Source organism: Nansenia antarctica, assembly GCF_963989245.1.
Source record: "Nansenia antarctica genome assembly, chromosome: 14".
NCBI classification, from domain to species: Eukaryota; Metazoa; Chordata; class Actinopteri; order Argentiniformes; family Microstomatidae; genus Nansenia; species Nansenia antarctica.
Genome location: NC_137684.1, coordinates 7,768,433 through 7,790,932, shown reverse-complemented (window position 1 = coordinate 7,790,932; position 22,500 = coordinate 7,768,433). Strand labels below are relative to the sequence as shown.

General features: G+C 45.3%; 1 protein-coding gene across 1 annotated transcript in view; it reads right to left on the bottom strand.

Moving 5' to 3' along the window:
• abtb2b (ankyrin repeat and BTB (POZ) domain containing 2b) overlaps positions 1–22,500 on the bottom strand; it is a gene marked incomplete at both ends in the record, with an annotated part of 96,410 nt that overhangs the window by 40,430 nt on the left and 33,480 nt on the right. Inside the window, one exon of the mRNA XM_080545320.1 lies at positions 416–562. Within this exon, the coding sequence (XP_080401446.1) occupies positions 416–562 (147 nt within the window). The remainder of the gene's footprint in view (positions 1–415; positions 563–22,500) is intronic.

Below are 22,500 nucleotides of genomic sequence, written 5' to 3'. Positions count from 1 at the left end.
TACAGGCTGTTCTGAGAGAGTTACAGGCTGTTGTGTGCCTCAGAAAGTTAAGTCTGGAAAGGAGCTTTGAGATGAAGGAAAATTATGGACCACACACACACACACACACACACAGGCACACACACAGGCACGCATACACACACACATTCACACACACACACACACACACAGGCACACACACACAGACACACACACACACACACACAGGCACACACAGGCACACACAGGCACACACACACAGACACACACACACACACACACTCCCACACACACACACACACACACACACACACACACACTGGCACACACAAACACACACACAGACACACACACACACACACACACACAGGCACACACAAACACACACACACACACACACTCCCACACACACACACACACTCCCACACACACTCACTGAGCTCAGAGATGCTGCCCACACAGGTGGCCAGGAGGGACTGTTCCAGGGTGCGCAGCTCCAGCTGGGCGTAGGCATCCTCCCTGCTCTCCACCGCCTGCTGCCCCTCCGTGTACGGGCTGAAATGGGCTGGCAGGGACAGGACTCCTACAGAGAGAGGTGGGGGAGAGGGGAGAGGAGAGGGGAGAGAAGGGGAGAGAGAAGGGGAGAGATAGAGAGAGAGGAAGAGAGAGAAAGAGATGGGGAGAGAAGGGGAGAGATAGAGAGAGAAAGAGAGAGAGAGAGAAGGGAAGAGAGAGAGAGAGAAGGGGAGAGAAGGAGAGAGAGAGAGAGAAGGGGAGAGAGAGAGAGAGAGGGGGAGAGAAGAAGAGAGAGAAGGGGAGAGAAGGAGAGAGAGAGAGATTAATGGTCAATGAAACATTAAACAAACGTCCTCATGGTATTGGTTCACTGTGAGTCCTGACAGACTTGCATCTGTGTTTACAACCTGAGCATGAGATCCACTATGGGCATGAAGCCCATACCTCTACAGATAAATAAACACACATCACACACACATGCACGCACACACACGCACACACACGGACACACGTGCACACACACACACTCACAGATGCCAGATCTGCCCCATGAACACCTCCAGCAAAATAAACAAAGTAAATCAGGTCAACAAACACAACCTGAAAGTGCCAATCATCACCCCTTCGCTATATACATGTACAGACATGCACACACATTCACACACACACACACACACACACACACACACACACACACACACTCACTCACTCACTCACTCACTCACTCACTCACTCACTCACTCACTCACTCACTCACACACCTACACACACACACACACACACACACACACTCACTCACACACCTACACACACACACACACACACACACACACACACACACACACACACACGCGCGTGCGCGCGTAGGTAGAGGCCAGGTGGTGCTGATAGAACAGCCTGAAGGACTCTTGGCAGTTGGCATAGTGAAGCAGAAATGTGAAGCCAGGGTACTTTGGGCATGCCATCACTTCCCCAGAACTCAGATAGATAGCAAGATAAACCCAGACGTTTCTGTGAAAAGATGAGTTCACAAAGGAAGAGGAAATACCAGGAATAGATACGTGACTGGTAAACACAGCTACTGAGAACCCTGCCAATGTTAGGGCTACAAGTCTGAAGCATTACAGGGCTTTACAGTTTTTTACGATTGCTAACTCACCATGTTCAATACTGAAACCACAGTTTCACAACTCTTCATACAGTCTGCATTCGTAACACTCATGTTGGCCAATTACTTCATTCATGTCTCAAAAGAAGCTCGTTCAACCATACACTGTCAACAATGTTCACTCAGAAGCATACACTGTCATTCATAACATTCTGACTTACAAAATACTAACAACAGGGAGCATTACATAGTTTGAATGATTTTCACAAGAATGAATATTTCATTATAAAAATGGTTTGATTTATAGTAATCATAGACAGAATAGTTGACTGTACAACTGTAAATTATTAGGCAACAAGAATGAATCAGAAATGCCGCAATTTGCTTCTATTCTTTATTCTATCATTTGCTTCTATGTATTCTGTTTTATCCTTTTTTTTCAGTATCTTTGCAGAAAGTAAGTTACGGTACATTTACTTCAAAGTACACTACATTTACTTAATATACCACCGCTCATCCGTTATCAGACTTTGCTGAGGTTCTGGAACTGAAAAGTATCAATAAGGCCAATGCACACAGCGTGCGATTTCTGTTGCACGGCAACATTCCATTTTGAAGTTTGAATGGAAGTCTATGAGAAAATCGCATTCCAACACACACGGCCCCGATTTTAATCGCACGGCGAAAATTCGATTCCATTCGTTTTGAATGGGACAAAGCACACGGCGTGCGAGTTTTGTCGCACTGTCAAATTTTGCACATTTTGTAAAAGTTTGTGGTGCGACGGATTATTGCATCACAATGGGACAATTGGGAAAACTTCAACTGGTCTATCTAAATTAATTGAGTCACTCATAACGGGGAGAGAGACTGGAGCATACATTTTTGACTGTCTCCTTTTTTGAAAGAAGTTAAAGGCTGAAGGTCTGACCCAAAAGGTCTGATACAGTACATACACCTACGGTACATGAAGGGTTTATGATGTACAACATTATCATTTCATTTTCATATCATATATTTCAAATACATACTGGCACATCATTCACTACTCCGTGGCACAGCTGTCATTATAAATGTCTCGCCTTTTCGCTAATTGCATGACGACATCAATGACCTATTTTAAAACATATTTTTAACTCTCCAAAACAATGTGTGACTTTGCAAGGCAGGATAGGGTAAAACAGAAAAGGAATCAGAGACATGTAAACATATTTTGTTTCTTGACTGTGTGTTTCTATGACGTGCTGAAGGTTGAAGGCTATCGTAAATCTTTGAACAAGTAACGTTATTTATACTTATACTATATATATTATATTCGTTTACTATATATTACTATATATATTATATTCGTTTACTATATATTACTATATATATTATATTAGTTTACTCATCTACGATATCGTTTTTGGCTGCACGGGGTTGCCAGATTTCTAATCTAGCACGACTGAATGACCAGCCAAATTATACACATGTTGTATAGACACTGTCCACTGAAAACCGGACATCTGGCAACCCAACATTTATATTTACTCTACTGTACGTAGGCTACGTGTATGTAAAAATGGATGACGAAAAGCTGTTTATTCAGTGCCATAGGGAGCTATGGTTTTGTTCATATCGGATTTCTCTGTTGGACGGCGAGAGGACTAGTTGTCAAGATGGGGGGAGGTGATCTCGTAAGTATTAGCAAGGAATGCTAGCTAGCGCATCGACAACATGCGTTTGTTTGTACTTTTACTAGTGTAGCTAAACTATTCTGTAACTATTCTGACAACACTGATGTGTCTATTCAGTCGGACGTTGTAGCTCCGTGCGATTGAGAATCGGTTTACAAATGCTAGCCAGCCAGCTAATGAAGCTAATCGACATCATGATGATGATGAAAACCTTTATTGTCCCCAATGGGGAAATGTTGTTGTCGAACAGCTTAGTTAGGGCAGACAGAAAACATTCAATAAATAAATAGATAAAACAGTGCAGGCTCAATAAGTAAAAAGTTCCAAGTTCCAAAGTTCCAGCTCCAGGTCTCCCCCACCCTGCAGGGCCTGGTTGTAGAGTCGGAGTGCAGCTGGAACAAAGGACTGTCCAAATCTTTTTGTACTTTGACGGGGGAGAACAAATCTGTGGCTGAACTTGCTCCTCATCCCCGCCAGCTCGCAGTACATCGGGTGGGAGGGATTGGCCAGCATGGCCGCCAGTTTTTTCCCCATCCTCTGTTCTGCCACCACCTCTAGGCTGTCCAGCCCGGTCCCCACCACAGAGCTGGCCTTCTTCACCAGTTTGTTTAGCTTCGCAGCATCCCTGGCACAGATGTTTCCACCCCAGCAGGCCACGGCGAAGAACAGAACGCTGGCAACCACCGACTGATAAAACATTCGCAGCAGCTTGTTGCAGACGCCGAAAGACCTCAGCCTCTCAGGAAAAACAGTCTGCTCTGCCCTTTCCGGAGAAGAGCCTCGGTGTTGTCAGTCCAGTCCAGTTTGTTATTAATTTGTACTCCCAGGTACCTGTAGGAGTCCACCCTCTCGACGTCCACCCCCTTAATTTTTTTTTTTTTTTTTTTTTCAGATTTTATCCCTTTTTCACCCAATTTGGTAGCCAATTGAACCCAACCTAGCATCCAATTATCCCCTGCCTATTGCATAGGATCCGCCGCACGACCCCGTGGCCGGCAGTCCCAGAAGAGGCCGCCAGGCAGACTAGCTGACTGGCTCCTCGAGCCCAGCACCGTTATTCCGGCACCCAGGGGGCGGTGTTGCGCGACGGATCCTAGTCCAGAAGTACTCCTATACCGCCCTCGGAAGCGGCCGCCCAATATGCCGCTTCCCGTGTGCCTCGGCCATATCTGGATCTGGCGAGCCGGGATACGAACCCCGGCCCCGGTGGGCAGCATGCACTAGTGGCCAGTGCGTAGACCGCTACACCACCGCGGGGCACTCAACTTCCACCCCCTTGATGGTGATGGGGGCTGGGGTCCTTCTCTTCCTCCTAAAATCCACCACCAACTCCTTTGTTTTGCTGGTGTTAAGCAAAAGGTAGTTGGTGTCGCACCACTGCACAAAGCTCTCCACCAGGGCCCTGTACTCCTCATCCCTGTCGTCTGTGATGTAACCGACGATAGAGGAGTCGTCAGAAAACTTCTGCAGGTGGCACTGGTCGGAGCTAAACTGGAAGTCGGAGGTATAGAGGGTGAAGAGAAAGGGTGACAGAACAGTTCCCTGGGGGGCACCGGTGTTGCACACCACCACCTCAGACTGACAGCCCTGCAGTCTCACATACTGACGTCTGTCTGTGAGGTAGTTATGGATCCAAGCCGTCAGGGAGTCCTCCACACACATCACTGCTAGTTTGTCAGCCAGCAGTGATGGCTTGATGGTGTTAAATGCACTGGAGAAGTCGAAGAACATGGTCCTCACCATGCTCTGTGGCCTCTCCAGGTGTGTGTAGGCCCTGTGCAGCATGTAAATGATGGCATCCTCCACCCCAATGCTCTCCTGGTATGCAAACTGCCGGGGGTCCAGGAAGTCCTTCACCTGGGGCTTAAGGTGTTGCAGCACTAGCCTCTCCAGGATCTTCATGACCTGTGGTGTCATCATGCGTTTGTTTATAATGACTAGTAGCTTATGGTTTGGTTATGCTGTGGCTCGATATGAGCATGCTTCTATGTGTGGCTTTATAAGCGTGCTGTGGCTCCAATAGAGCGTGCCTTTTTTGTACACTGTTTGTAATGGTAATTAGGGAAACCAAGTCTAACTTATTGAACTATGCCGTCCTCCGAATCTATGTTCGCCTGAGCATCGCCCATAATAATAAAGTGGCTTTTATAATACACCTTTCTGGCTGTGTGTTTTGTGCGCTCCCTCTCCTGACATTTTACCAATACCCCTAAATCAGGGGACCCACATATTTTATCACAATATGTCCAGTTGTATCTTGTAGAAATTGTGGAAGCAAGGCAAGCAATATTGGTAGAGCCTATTGTAATCAGCCTGCCTGGTCCGACTACGTAACAATTGAGAATGGAATGTTGAGGTCCAACAGAAATTGCATCGCACGCCGTGTGCATTGGGATGCAATTTTTTATGATTTTCTCATAGACTTCAATGGTGTGAGTTGAAAATGGAATTTTGCGGCGCAACAAAAATCGCATCGCACGCCGTGTGCGTTGCAATGGAATGTTGTCGCGCAACAGAAATCGCACGCTGTGTGCATTGGCCTATAGAGTGCAAAATAACAGCATCTGCACACTCAAACACTGTGCAAAAAACAGTTTATTGCGAGCTTTCTGTCATATATGATAGGAATATGATTACTGCAAAATTGCACCAAATAATTCAGTTTTGAATGTGTTCTTCAGAGTTTTGAACACAGTATGTTAGCAATGAAAAAATGTGTTGCAAATACATAGTATTTTGCAAGTGGGGGAGTTTGAATGAGAGAAGTGTTATGGCATTTGGAGAACATAGTCATTGAATGCATTCTGTATGAAAGCAATGCACAAATCACAGAGAAAGAGTCACAGTTTTGTTCACATGGGTTTCTGCTCTGCTGACTGTATGAAGAGTTGTGAAACTGTGGTTTCAGTATTGAACATGGTGAGTTAGCAATCGTAAAAAACTGTAAGAGGGGTTTAAACAGGTGTTAAACAATTTGTTGGTCGCACATTTCTGTGACACGTTTTTTTCGTTCAGATTTCGGCTTAACGGTTGAGAACATGATACATCATATTCAGAAAATCTATTTCTTATCTCGTTTCACCACACAGTCGTAAGTTTAACACCAACTATATTTTGGAAAAAAAATATTTTGCTCAAGGTAGTGTGGGGAGGTGGGAGGGGTGTGGCGGGGGTGGGGGTGTCCCTCTCTGCCCAATCTAGTGGTAAAGAGGTAAATACCATGTTATCACCTGCACACACACACACACACACACACACACACACACACACACACACACACCTTTGGAGGGCAACAGAGGGCCGGGTCAGTGACCACCATCCCTAAACTTTGCCCCTATAACCCCAGGCAACAAGCCTGAAATATAACACACGTCCACATAAATACACACACACACACACACACACACACAGCCAATGTCCCCATGCCACTGGTAGCAGGGTCATTCAGGGACGTGACTGGCATTACTCCCAGAAAAGACTACTTCTGGGGACCCTCTCAAGCCCACTCCTCCCTGCCACCGTGTGTGTGTGTGTGTGTGTGTGTGTGTGCGTGTTCAAGCTGTTTCTATTACTCATTATTTCTACCTTTAAATGAGTCTATTGTCTTACTGTTTTTTAAGAACTATTGCCAGTCTTCTCTTGTTGCTGCAATGTTAGAATCTGTTTGGGTTGAAATTATCTTTAACAAAGCAAAACCGGTGCTGGTTGGTACTATCTACAGACCTCCCGATCAGAATGATTTCTATGATATTCTTGAGGGGTGCTTGGATGACGTTGACTGTGTGGAAAAGATTCTTATTGGGGATTGGAACACGGACATGCTCAGAAATGAAGCATCCGTCTTCAAATCCTTCACTAGGTTTTCTGAATTACACGGTCTCCGCCAACAAATTACCAAACCCACTAGGGTGTGTATTTCTACTCAAACCACCATAGATCTCATTCTAACATCGGATGAGTCCAAAATCTCCAAGAGTGGGGTTATTGTATGTGGGCTAAGTGATCATTACATGATCTTTTGCACTCGTAAAAAGCATAAACCCAAGGCTGGCGGTCATAAAACTGTAACCACTAGATCCCTTAAATCCTATTCTAGTGAGGCCTTAAACCATAAACTGGAGAATCAAGACTGGTTAGATGAACTAAAAAGCACACAGGTTGAGGAGGCATGGCTAGGTTTCAAAACCAAATTCCTAAATATTATTGACAGTATAGCCCCCATGAGAACCACCAGGGTTAAAGCCCGATCGGAACCATGGATGAATTCGGACATTCTAAATGCTATGAAAGTCAGAGACCTAAAATGCTCTGAAGTTCAAAAATGCAAATCAAAATTAGTGAAACACTTAAACGAAGATCTCAAAACCCACTTTGAGAAAATTAAAAAACAATGCAACAAACTATGCAATCAGGTAATTACCATGACCAAATCTGCTAAGAAAAAATACCTCGATAACAAAATCGAAGAAAACTTAAACAAACCACGTGACCTTTGGAAGCTACTTAATAGCCAACTAGGTTGCAGTCAAAAACTCAAAACCAGGTCTACAAACATCAGCATAAAATCTGGAGATTCTCTCTTTACAGACAAGCTGGATGTGGCTAAGTGCTTAAACACTTTCTTTACAACCATAGCCACTAAATTAGTTAACAATCTACCACCCCACTCAGGGCGTTATGGTGTAGAGCACATCCGTGCGTTCTACAATAAACTGGGTGTACGCAAAGATGATTTTAAACTCTCCATGGTGTCAAACGATGAGGTGTTTAAAAAACTGGGCGCTCTACACTCAGAAAAGGCCACGGGACATGACAATATTCAAGCCAGATTTCTAAAAGACTCAGCTGCCTCCATTACCCCCAATCATCACCCACATAATAAACCTCTCCATCAAACAGGGACACGTCCCCCTTGACTTTAAAATAGCAAGGGTAACCCCACTGTATAAAAAAGGAAGCAAATTAGACCCAGGCAACTACCGACCTGTTTCTATTCTTAATTCCATCTCGAAACTTATGGAAAAAATAGTTTATGAACAGATTGATAGGTACCTTACCGAAAAAAATCTGATGTATGAATTTCAATCAGGATTCAGAACATCCCATTCCACTGACACATGCCTTCTCTATTTGAACGACCACATCAACCATGAGGTGGACTCGGGCAAGTACTGCGGCATGGTCATGCTGGACCTCCAGAAGGCCTTCGACACAGTAGATCACCACATATTGTTAGATAAACTGAAAGCAATTGGGTTCGATAGAACATCGGTGAGCTGGATGCAATCCTACTTAGAGGGGAGGGAACAGGTGGTTAGTGTGAACGGAACACTGTCCCCCCCCCTCCCAGTGACCTGCGGCGTTCCACAAGGAAGCATATTAGGACCTTTACTGTTCCTAATATATGTGAATGACATATCATCAGCATGTGATTGCAATTTGTTCCTGTTCGCGGATGACTCGGCTCTGCTGGTCTCTGACAGGGACATATTGCAGGTGGAAAAAGCGCTAAGCACTGAACTGAGTAGAATCTGCATCTGGCTAGCTGACAATAAACTATCAATACACCTAGGTAAAACTGAAACCATCCTATACGGATCCCCATCTAAACTCAGAAAGGCTGTAAATTACAATATAAAAGTGGGTAACATTACTATCACAAGAAAAGAGGATATTACATACCTGGGCTCCATCTTAGAGGCAAATCTTTCCGGAGATAAAATGGCAGCAAAAGTAATCAAAAAAGTTAACCATAGAACTAGATTCTTGTACAGGATATCCTCACTTGTCAGTAAAAACACACTGAGGACCCTATCAGGAGCTCTCATTCAATGTCACTTCGACTATGCCGTAACATCATGGTACTATAGAACCACAAAGGCCCAAAAAACAAGACTCCAGACAGCCCAAAATAAACTGGTTAGGCTTCTGCTAGGCCTCAACCCTAGGACACATCTAATTTTATTAATTTTAATTTTGCCATTTAGCAGACGCTTTTATCCAAAGCGACTTACAATTACGAATTACAGGGACAGTCCCCCTGGAGTAACTGAGGGCTAAGTGCCTTACTCAAGGGCACACTAGTAATGGTGTGGTTTCAGGCGGGATTTGAACTCACAACCTTCCGATCGGAAGTCCAACACACTATCCACTAGACCACCACTACCCCACACATACATCTAACCGCTGCTCATTTTTTGAGCCTTGATTGGCTACGAGTAGTTGACAGAGTGCAGCAGCGTGCACTGGGCCTGGTCTTCAAGATACGCTACACCACAAAGACACCCAAGTACCTGTCAACATACTTCCAAAAAGTGAACAACGTCCACACATACAATACCAGAGGAAGCTCCACGAACCACGTTCAACGCGTTGCACCACAAACAAGGGGTTAAACTCGTTTGCAAACTATGCAGTAAAAATGTGGAACGCCCTTCCTATAATCTTAAAGGAGTGAAAAACACTGCCCACCTTCAAAACCACTCTCAAAAAACATTTACAGGAGGCTGCAATCCGTAACTGGACCCGCTAAATCAAAAATCAAATTAAAAGACTACACCCCCACCTGGACTACCCTCTATATATTCTTGTTGTTTTGTTGTTATGTCTCCCACTTGTTGTTTTGTCCCCCCGCCCGAACTACCCATTGTACATATTATATGTCTGTCCCCCTGCCCGAACTACCCACTGTACATACTTTGTGTTTTGTCCCCCGCCCCCACCTGTGGTGTATGTCCCCACCTGTCCTACCCGCTGTACATACCTTATGTTTTGTTGTATTGTTCTTCCCATGTTGGATGTATGTTTATCTTGTAGATAGTACTAGTTATTTGTCTGTATTATCTTGTAGATAGTACTAGTTTTTTGTCTGTCTTACATGTAACGATGAATTGAGAATCAAGGACCCCAATTGAAATAAGCCAGTGGCTTTCTTGGGTTTTTATCCTGTTAGTTGACCTTGTATGTAATATGTACTTTCATGTACCTACTTCTGCAAATCTTCTAATAAAGTTTTCAATCAATCAATCAAACTGTATCTCAAACGCACCATAAATAGAGCACATAAAATTATCTCTGACCCCTCCCACCCTGCTCACCACCTGTTCCAACTGTTGCCCTCTGGACGGCGCTACCGATCCCTGGCCACCAAAACATCCCGGTTCAAAAACAGTTTTTTCCCCTCTGCCATAAGGTCTCTCAATACCTGACTCACTGCACTGTATACATTGTAAATTGTAAATATGTTCTGTCTTGTCTTGTGGTTATGTGTGTTTCATGTCCATGTAATAGTCATGTAAAATGTGTGTATGTTTTTTGACACTGCTTTCTGAGCTGTACCGAAAACAAATTCCACCGACCTAGGTCGTGTGGTCATTAAACTCATTCATTCATTAAACATTAAACTCATTCATTCATTCATTCATTCATTCATTCATATGAGTAAATATGTCCCAATATGAGTAAATATGTCCTAATATGAGTAAATATGTCCCAATATGAGTAAATATGTCCTAATATGAGTAATATGAGTAAATATGTCCCAATATGAGTAAATATGTCCCAATATGAGTAAATATGACCCAATATGAGTAAATATGTCCTAATATGAGTAAATATGTCCCAATATGAGTAAATATGTCCTAATATGAGTAAATATGTCCTAATATGAGTAAATATGTCCCAATATGAGTAAATATGTCCCAATATGAGTAAATATGTCCTAATATGAGTAAATATGTCCCAATATGAGTAAATATGTCCTAATATGAGTAAATATGTCCCAATATGAGTAAATATGTCCTAATATGAGTAAATATGTCCCAATATGAGTAAATATGTCCTAATATGAGTAAATATGTCCCAATATGAGTAAATATGTCCTAATATGAGTAAATATGTCCTAATGTGAGTAAATATGTCCCAATATGAGTAAATATGTCCCAATATGAGTAAATATGACCCAATATGAGTAAATATGACCAGATATGAGTAAATATGTCCCAATATGAGTAAATATGTCCTAATATGAGTAAATATGTCCCAATATGAGTAAATATGTCCTAATTATGAGTAAATATGTCCTAATATGAGTAAATATGTCCCAATATGAGTAAATATGTCCCAATATGAGTAAATATGTCCTAATATGAGTAAATATGTCCCAATATTAGTAAATATGTCCTAATATGAGTAAATATGTCCTAATATGAGTAAATATGTCCCAATATGAGTAAATATGTCCTAATATGAGTAAATATGTCCCAATATGAGTAAATATGTCCTAATATGAGTAAATATGTCCTAATGTGAGTAAATATGTCCCAATATGAGTAAATATGTCCCAATATGAGTAAATATGACCCAATATGAGTAAATATGACCAGATATGAGTAAATATGTCCCAATATGAGTAAATATGTCCTAATATGAGTAAATATGTCCCAATATGAGTAAATATGTCCTAATATGAGTAAATATGTCCCAATATGAGTAAATATGTCCCAATATGAGTAAATATGTCCTAATATGAGTAAATATGTCCCAATATGAGTAAATATGACCAGATATAGTGTTTTGGTTGGTTGGTGTTATATAATAATAACCTTTATTTGTATAGCACTTTTCCTGCAAACGTTGCAGCTCAAAGTGCTCAACACCATATATACATGGTGATATAACATCAGTGTTCTTTTAATCTACATAAACAGCAAGATAATGAAGTCATGCTCATCCTGGATGTTGTTACATAATGCAGAAATGTCCTACACGCACGTCTGTGTTTGTGTGTGTATGCTGAAATGCAATCCTAGTGTTGCATACAGTGGGTGACTCAACAGTGTGTGAGTGCTGTTTTACAGACAGACAGACAGACAGACAGACAGACAAGTAGGTAGATAGATAGATAGATAGATAGATAGATGGATAGATATATCTTTATTGATCCCTGAGGGGAAATGACGGGCAACATTTAGAGAGGCATCAGTTTGGGCTAGGTCCAGGGACATGGTCTCGTGTTTGAGCCGTAACTAACATGGCTGCTAGCTGAATCCTGCCTGTTCCTACCTGCTGCACGTTAGTGAGAGGAACAAACAACTCTTCCAACTGTAAACTACCTCTGCAGGTAACACACACATGCACGCATGCACACACACACACACACACACACACAGATAAACACACACACACACACACACACACACACATACACACACACACACACACACACACAAGCACACACACACACACACAAGCATACACACATGTAAAAACACACGCACACACACGCACGCACATACACACACACACACACACACACACACATTTTAACCATTTATTTATGTCCACATAGAAAAAAAACATACAGGGACACAAATACTAACGTTGCAGTTACTACACAATCACAATTCATTATTCATGGGCCAGCGGCATAACTTTTTTTTACACATTTCAGGGGTACAAGTAGCAGCGTCGCCGCCATATATGGCGGCTGCCAATTACAGCAGAGACAGAGCAGTACTTTACAAGGCATTAAGCCTTCTTTTTGGGCATCCCCAGTTGTTGGAGCCCTCTTACACCAACCTGTGTGTATGTCCTAGGCTGCCAAATATGAACACAAGCAGTCTGCATCTGTTCCCTAGTTCTGAGATGGTATTCAGGAGAGGTTGGTACCTAATGACCTTGGTCATGAAGGCTTCCTCTAGGCTAGGGTCAAATGTGCAGGCTACACACACACACACACACACACACACACACACACACACACACTCACACTCACTCAACTCCTCTTACTGCTGGTTGCAGTTGCACAACCCTAGTCAATGTGATCACACTTTACCCTTTGCACTACTACTGTTTACAATACTCCCTTTGCACATACCGTATGATTGCACATTGCACACACCTCTATATAGCCTATTGTATACATCTGTACATTACATATTGTACATAAGCTACCTTAACTGTAAATAGCTCATAACTGTATATACCTCTAAAATGCCATACTATACCTATCACTATCATGTTTTTATATCACTTGTTGCACTTCTGGTTAGATGCTAATCTGCATTTCCTTGTCTGGTACTTGTACTCTCCAATAGCAATAACGTTGAATCTGATTTAATCTAATCTAATCTAATCTAATGTTATTGTAATTGCTTCTGTCAGGTAAACAGAGAGTTGCTGCTGGGACAAACCTTTAGTTTGGCAACCACAGTCAAGATGACACATACACACACAACCCCCCACACACCAAACCACACACACCCAACCACACACACACACACTCACACACACACACGCTCTGCCAAGCCGGAGGAAATGAGGGGAGAGATGGTTGGCTAACGATGGAGAAGAGGAATGCTGAAGGAAAGATGATCAGAGCAGATCTGTGATTTATGAACACAGCCCCCGAGGGGAAGAACATACGCTTCTCTCCTCTCGTCTCCTCTCCTCCTCTCCTCTCCTCTCCTCTCCTGTCCTCTCCTGTCCTCTCCTCTCCTCTCCTGTCCTCTCCTGTCCTCTCCTTTTCTATCCTTTCCTCTCCTCTCCTCTCCACTCCCTCTCCTCTCGTGTCCTCTCTTCTCCTCTCCTCTCCCTCCCCTCCCCTCCCCTCCCCTCCCCTCTCCTCTCGTCTCCTCTCATCTCCTCTCTTCTCCTGTCCTCTCCTTTCCTCTCCTCTTTTCTTCTCTCCTCTCCTCTCCTCTCCTCCTTTCGTCAAAAGGAGCATTAGGATGCGGATGGGCTCCATTCCCCAAAACGAGATTCCCATGTGCTTCCGGCATGCAGGATGCTCGTCCTGGAATCTTGGAAGGCTCATCCTTAAAGGATGTTGCAAAAGCCTGCTGATGGTTCTAAAATATCTCCCTGATACCTCGACAGCGTGATGGCCTTTCCTTTCAGCTGTCTCCACATGGCTGCTGATAGGGTACAGTATGATTGACTGTGTGTGTGTGTGCGTGTGTGTGTGTGTGTGTGTGTGTGTGTGTGTGTGCGTACGCGTGTGTGTGTGGTGTATATCATTTACAGAAGACAATGTACGACCATTCCTCCAAATCCAAAGGTTTAACTTTGTTCCATCATTGTGAGTCCCTGGTGTTCTGCTGGCCTGGACTCAGTGTTCCACTGGTGTATCACTTTGTATTTAGAACACGCACACACACACGCACATGCACAAACACACACACACACACACACACACACACCCGCACGCGCACACACACACACACACACACACACACTCACACACACACAAACACACACACACACACACACACACACACACTCCTGTGATGCATGTCTGATCTGCATGTATCAATGTTAACCAGCACTTGAGAACAGTCTGTACACGTCAATATTGAAACTTGTTTTGTTGTGTCAACGTTCTCAACAAATGTGTGTGTGTGTATTTTTATGTGTGTGTGTGTGTGTGTGCGTCCGTCAGCCATAAAACGCTAAATGGTGGTGGGCTGCATCTCGGGGGGGGACGAGACGGCGTACAGGGATGAGGTGGAGCAGCTGGGCAAGCTGTGCAAGGTTAACAACCTGCTGCTGAACCAGTTAAAGACCCAGGAAATCATCGTGGACTTCAGGAGGAAAAAATCTGAGGTCCAGCCCCTGCTAATCGATGGAGGGAGCGTGGAGAGAGTCTCAACTCTCCGATTCCTGGGGGTGCACATACAGAAGGACCTGTCCTGGAGGACCAACACAGCAGCCATCATCAAGAAGGCACAACAGCGGCTCTACTTCCTGAGAGTCCTCAGGAAATACCACCTCAGACAGGAGCTGCTTGTGACCTTCTACCGCTGCACAGTGGAGAGCATCCTCACCTACTGCATTTGCGTGTGGTTCTCCAGCTGCACAGCCGCAGAGAGGAAAGCGCTACCGAGAGTCGTGAGATCGGCCTAGAAGATCATCGGCGCCCCCCTCCCCTCTCTGGAAGAGCTGTACAACACACGCTGCCTCAGGAAGGCCTCCAAGATCTCCAGGGACCCATCCCACCCTGGGAACGAACACTTTGTTCGGCTGCGCTCAGGCAGGCGGTTCAGGACCATGTTCGCACGGACAAACAGACAGAAGCTCAGCTTCTACCCTAGGGCCATTCAGGCCCTGAACACAGCAAAGACCTAGGTTCTAGGCCCTGGACAATCTAGACAATTTGATGGCAGCTACTAGATTGTAAACATAAGTGCAATATTGTAATACAACTGTGAACATTCTAAACCTGCTAACTGCGACACTTTAATGAATGTGCAACAAATATTATGTGCAATATGACAACCCATGTGTACATAAGGTTCAGATATAGGAAAAGTTAGGATATTTATAGCGTAGCATAGAGTACAGCACAGTGTTTTATTTTATAGTATAGTAGTATAGTATAGTAGATAGTGTACATAGCCTTTATTTATGTAAACCAGCTCTTTTCTCTTTTTTATTTTACCCTTGGCTCTCTTGTTTTTAGTCTTTTTTCCAAGCACCAGGGGAGCCCCCCCTCCTAAATTTCGTTGTATGGTACCTGTACTGTATTAATGACAATAAAGACCATTCATTCATTCATAAATACAGCCGTGTCCGCTAACGGATTCCGACGTCGTAGATTCTGGGAGACATCCCGGGAGACAGGCTTAATCTGCTGACAGTAAACAGTCCCTTTACGCTGTCTACCGGTCGCCGTGAGTTACATTTATAATACAGCGTTTATGGCCCGACGTCTCTATCCAATACAGCATACTGCCTGCACAAACTGCTGTGTCACACACACACACACACACACACACACACGCGTGCGCTTGCACACGCACACACGCACACAGACAACACACAGACACACACACACACACACACACATATACACACACGCACACGCATGCACACAGGCACGCACACACACACACGCACACACGCACAGGCACACACACACACACACACACACACTCAAACACACACACACACACACACACACACAAACACACACTCTCAAACACACACACACACACACACACACACACTAGAGCCAATACCAAAACTGTGCTGCCAGCGCTCCAACACTATTTCACAACAGGGAGAGGTCTGCGGTATATCACTCATCCATAAACACACACACACACAGACACACACACAAACACACACACACACACACACACACACCACCTGATTGAAGAGACAGGTTGTATAAAAACACAGAGTTGTTGAGTGCTTGAGTGTCCTATTGAGAGATACAAGATATGTTCACTTCCTGAGCGCAGGCTGAAGTTGACATGTGTGTGTGTGTCAGAGGGGGTCTATAAACTGTGAAGGAACACTCTTGTCATGCAGTACTGGACGTGAAGCTGTGAGTGTGTGTTTTGCGTTTCGCCTGAAAATGAAAAACATGTTGGCTGAATGAAAGGCACATTCAGTCAAGCAACGCTAGGACCCCTAAGGGAATTCACGTTCTCATAGAGGACACGTGTGTGTGTGTGTGTGTGTGTGTGTGTTTGTAGCTACTGCTATGATGCATGTGTGTGTGTGTGTGTGTGTGTGTGTGTACAGTATGCGTTATGGCGAACACACTGCCTGTCTACGCCTTTGTGCAGCACAGCAAAGCACACTCTGCCGTTTCCTTTGTGAGGGAGGTAGAGGAGTCAGCACATACTCCGCTAATATGCTACTGCACTAGAGAGAGAGAGAGAGAGAGATTTATCTTTCACTGATTAGAGGTAAAGTTCACTTTCGCCCTTTATTGGAGAGCTCTGTTACCCTCTCTCTCACTCACACACACACACACACACACACACACACACACACACACACACACACACACACACACAGCTCATCAACCTGTCAATCCAGCCAGTCTAATTAAAGCCTGATAACGAGGCCTAATCTCCTCCAGAGCCCAGAGCCCACGCATCGGAGAGTCATCCTTAATGTCAGTGAGGAAGGCCTCTGCAGCTGAACGCTCTCATTCTGTTACTATACCTCCCCTCTCTCTCTCTCTCTGTGTGTCTCTTTCTCTCTCTATCTCTCTGTCTCTCTCCCCCTCTTTCCCTCCCTCTCCTCTAAGCTTTGAGCTATCATCATCCCTCTGAAGGAACGGCAAAGCTCATTAAAGAGGGTTTCACAGTCTAGAACCTAAAATACCTCATAAAGTCTAGAACCTAAAATACCTCATAAAGTCTAGAACCTAAAATATCTGTTAAAGTCTAAAACCTTTCATGTATACTTCCGTGAACAGATGGAACTACATCTGTGTGTGTGTGTGTGTGTGTGTGTGTATGTGTGTTTGTGTGTGTGTGTGTTTGTGTGTGTGGGATCTATTTGCATATTTCTAAATACTTCACTGGAGTGAGAGACATGTCTGTCGTGGCGTGATATCCCTTTTAAGAGCCAGTATTTGATTAGTGAAGAGAGTGTGTTTGTGAGAAAGACACTGTGGGCCCTATTATGCACTTCTTAACTTGCCGTCTTAAGTCTTAATTAAGACGCACCGCCAGGTTAAGACCTACCGCCACCCTTATTATGCGCTTCATACGCGCTACTGCTATTATGCAGGTGTCGCTAGGCGCCCACACATAAGACGTAAGACTCCCGTGCATATATTACTCATTGTGGGAGTGTTCATATGTTAATGAAGTGCGCTAGGCGCCCCTGCTATTATGCGATCTGACTTTGCGCCTAGCGCTAAGAAGTGGTTTGAAAAGTTCTTAGGCGCTAGACATCATGCACGTTTTGAAACACGAGCGCGCCTCCGCGGTTTGCGCATGCGCGCCGACCGACTTCTTAAGAAGCCAACCCACTTACCGAGGCGTCGGTGCCGGCGCCTGCTTGCCCTGACGCCTACAGTAGCCTACTCAGCCTCCTCCTCCATCTTGTAAAATATTTATCTGAGCATGCAGGACACGTCGTCTGTACGGTCCCGACCACACACACACACACACACACACACACAGACACACACACACACACACACACACACGGTGTCATGAGGGCTAAGAGGTGTGTGTCAGCAGAAGACATGTGTGTGTGTGTGTGTGTGTGTGTATGTGTGTGTGTGTGTGCGTGTGTGTGTGTGTATGCGTGAATGTGTGCTTGCATGTGTGTGTGTGTGTGTGTGTGTGTGTGTGTGTGTGTGGGAAGGGAAGCTGGCATGTCTCCCTGCTGCTGATCACTCTGTCTCTCACGTAAAAAATGTGTAACTCTTGACGAGTGTATTGTCACCTTCACTTTAAAAGCTAGGCTGCAGGTTTTACCAACGAAGCTTAACCTCTCCATCTGGCTTCCTGACAGTCATAGCCCACACTGCATACATCACAGTCACCAGCAGATAACTGAAACCATGCCCCACATCTTACATGGTTGTCATGCATATAAAGGGCTCTACATATGTAGGCATGATTGAATTGTGGATCTGATTTCAGAGGGTGTCTTTTCCATATTCAGGCCTGCCGCAACGCTGTACAAGCACTCCACTGTAAAGCCCAGCATGTTCAGTTTGTGTAGTGACGAAGAGTCATTAGGAGTGTTCTCTAATATTTCAGCAAACACCCCCGATGTTGTAATTGTCAACGAAAATCACAGAGAGGTGCTTATTCTAGAAGTTGGCTGCACCTTTGACCATAGCCTAGAGGAAGCCTTTTTAACCAAAATCTTGAAATACCAACAGCTGGAGCAGGCCATATCACAACTGGGTTACAGATGTCAACTTTTAGTTTTCATATTTGGCAGCCTGGGCCATGTTCATAAGTCATTAGAGGCCTTCAAATGGCTGGTCTACCTAAGAGAAGGGCCAAACAGCAAAATATTGCTCAGTATCTGCTGTTAATGGTAGCCGCTCAATATGGAGAAGGCGGTGCTTCCTGTACCCATGAGCTGGATACTGTCTGTTTTACAGTACTGATACTGTATCTGTCAATCCACTGGTATCATCTGGTGTGAATAACATCCTGTGTGTGGCAGAACTAGTTGTTGGCTCAGCATTACTGTAACAGATTGTTTCCATGATATTAATCCATGATATCAATCAGACAATGAAATGCACTGTTAATATTTATGTCCTTTAGAATTGTACATGTATGTGGACATAAATAAAGCATTTAAAATGTGTGTGTGTGTGTGTGTGTATGCGTGAATGTGTGCTTGTATGTGTGTGCGTGCATGTGTGTGGTGTGTGTGTGTGTGCGTGTGTGTGTGTATGTGTGTGTGTGTGTGTGTGTGTGTGTGCGTGTGTGTGCATATGTGAGTGTGTGTGTGAAAGAGAGAGAACTAAGTTATTATTAGTCCTGTCAGCCGATGACTCAGCGAACAGCGTCACATGACGTCATGCAGGTCTCCTAGTGGGCAAGCAGGCTCAGCCATACAACACTACAACACATGATCACTGGTGGGTCCCAGAGCCTCAGCAGCCCCATGAAGGCCAGTCATTATTAACAATGAATTATCAGCAGCAGGAGAGCTCAGTGGCTGAGCTTGCTGCCCAATATGCTAATAACTGAATAATCCACTTTTAAGTTGTCTTTTTATAGTTTCATCATAAGCCTGGCTCCAAGTGTGTGTGTGTGTGTGTGTGTGTGTGTGTGTGTGTGTGTGTGTGTGTGTGTGTGTGTGTGTGTGTGTGTCTCTATGAGTGTGTTGGGTTACAATGTTAAGTATTCTTGATACACCAGAACACGCCCAACAATGTTGATGTTTCTTATCTTGTTTAATGTGTTTGTGTGTGTGGGGGGGTGTGTGTGTGGGTGTGGGTGTGTGTGTGTGTGTGTGTGTGTGTGTGTGATCTGTCCCAGAAGAGAAACAGTGCAGGCGGGTGCTATCTTAATCAAATAATCTGAAATCATCACAATGTAGACATGCCCTATTTTAACATACCGTAGTCTAAAAAAAAGCCTACCCAACTAAGACTTGTTCTTTTTTATCTCTCTCTTTCTTTCTCTCTCTCCTTCTCTCTCTCTCTTTCTCTCTCTCTCTCTCTCTCTCTAAAGCACCACTCAGATGGTAATGGGAGGCGTTAGCTGAATAACTATGCCATAAAGTATTGTCAACTAATAGCGTGACCTCTCCATGGTTGAGTTCCTCTGGAGAGCCAAGACTGAACTTGTGCTTGTGGTGTGTCCTCTGCACTGGGAGAGGCCACCACACACACACACACACACACACACACACACACACACACACACACAAATACAGACATGCACAGACACACACAGATACATACACACACACACCACACTCCCCTGCCTTTCCCACATCCCACCCTGGGTCGCCCTGACCACTCAACCCCAGCATGCGTCATCCTGGCCTGGGTTAGGTCCACAGGGAGCGGGGCCCTATCCCCACCTTCACCACCACCACCATCACCACCAGGACACGGATCATTTCACACTGGGACTGGGGGAGGAGGGGAGGACGGGGGGGGCTGGGGGAGAGGAGAGACAGCTGGAAACAGGGAGAGGCTGAAGAGAGGTTAAGGATAGAGGGAGGGAGGGAGGGAGGGACGGAGGCTGGGGTGGGGGGGGAGAGGCTGAAGAGAGGTTAAGGATAGAGGGAGGGAGGGAGGGAGGGACGGAGGCTGGGGTGGGGGGGGAGAGGCTGAAGAGAAAGTTGAGAATAGACAGAGGCTGGGGAATCAGGGGGGAGACATGGAGGAGGGGGGAGACACAGGGGGGAGGAGGGGTAAGGCTGGAGGAGGACAGGGGAGACATGGGGAGGAGGGGGGAGGACGGGGGAGAGATGGGGAAGGAGGGGTAAGGCTGGAGGAGTTGAGGGGAGACATGGGGGAGGAGGGGTAAGGCTGGAGGAGGACAGGGGAGATATGGGTAAGGCTGGGGGAGGACAGGGGGAGGACAGGGGAGACATGGGGGAGGACAGGGGAGACATGGGGAGTAGGGGGGAGGCTGGGGGAGGAGGGGTAAGGTTGACCGTGCTGTCATTGTGGTCTCAGCTCTGAGGTTGTGCTGCACACGTCATGTAGGGCTCCCAGCTACAAATCACAGCTACACCACAAAGCCTACAGCAATACACTAAATCACACTGAGTGTGTGTGTGTGTGTGTGCGCGTGTGTGTGTGTGTGTGTGTGATCACAGCACCTCAGCTCCAGCCTTGATATTGTGTGTGTGTATGTGTGTGTGTGTGTGTGTGTGTGTGTGTGTGTGTGTGTGTGTGTGTGTGATCACACCACCTCAGCTCCAGCCTTGAGATTGTGTGTGTGTGTGTGTGTGTGTGTGTGTGTGTGTGTGTGTGTGAGATCACAGCACCTCAGCTCCAGCCTTGATAAGAGCAGCATTCCCAGGGTCTAATTGGTGTGTGTGTTTGGTCTAAAGTAACTGCCAGTCTAGAGAGAGTGTGTGTGACACGTTTGATCCTGCCTGTCTGTAGAACCAGGACCAACTGCCTGAGAGGGTTCACACACACACACACACACACACACACTCACACACACACACACACACACACACACACACACACACACACATTGAAGTGGACACCTGCCTCGCCCCCTAACAAACCCCTTCATTCATCACAGGCCAGAAGGATCAGACAACCAGGGAGCGGAGGCTTCAAAGCTACTTCCCCTGCCCAGAAAAGAGCTCTCATTCTGGGCCAGGAGGCAGGGTTTGTCCCTCTGCGGAGGCTGGAGAATGAGACAATAACAGGCCTGTTTGACAGGCCTGTTTTTGGGTGTGTATCGCCCCCCTTCCTCCTGCCTGCTTCTCACACGCGCACTTACACACACACACACACACACCTCAGGACAAAGGAATTCACGGGCCAGATGTGATCCTTCACTCGTGGCCCTGGCCTCTCGTTAACTTCCTTTCAAAGCCATCAGACACCTGTTTTACACACACACACACACACACACGCACGCACGCACGCACGCACACACACACACACACACACTCCTCTGCTCTCTACTGTGATCAATGGACCCAGGGGTCAGATAGTATACAAGCACTCAGGTCAGACAGGAGCAGCCAGAGAGGCTTTTAGGGAAAGACACACACACACACACACACAGACACACACATACACACACACAGACACACACACACACACATACACACACATACACACACATTCACACACACAGACACACACATACACACACACAGACACACACACACAGACACGCACACACACACCCACACACACAGACACACACAGACACACACATACACACACCAAACACACACCAAACACACACAGAGTATTTTAGGAAGGGGGTGTAGGACCAGAGGGAGGGA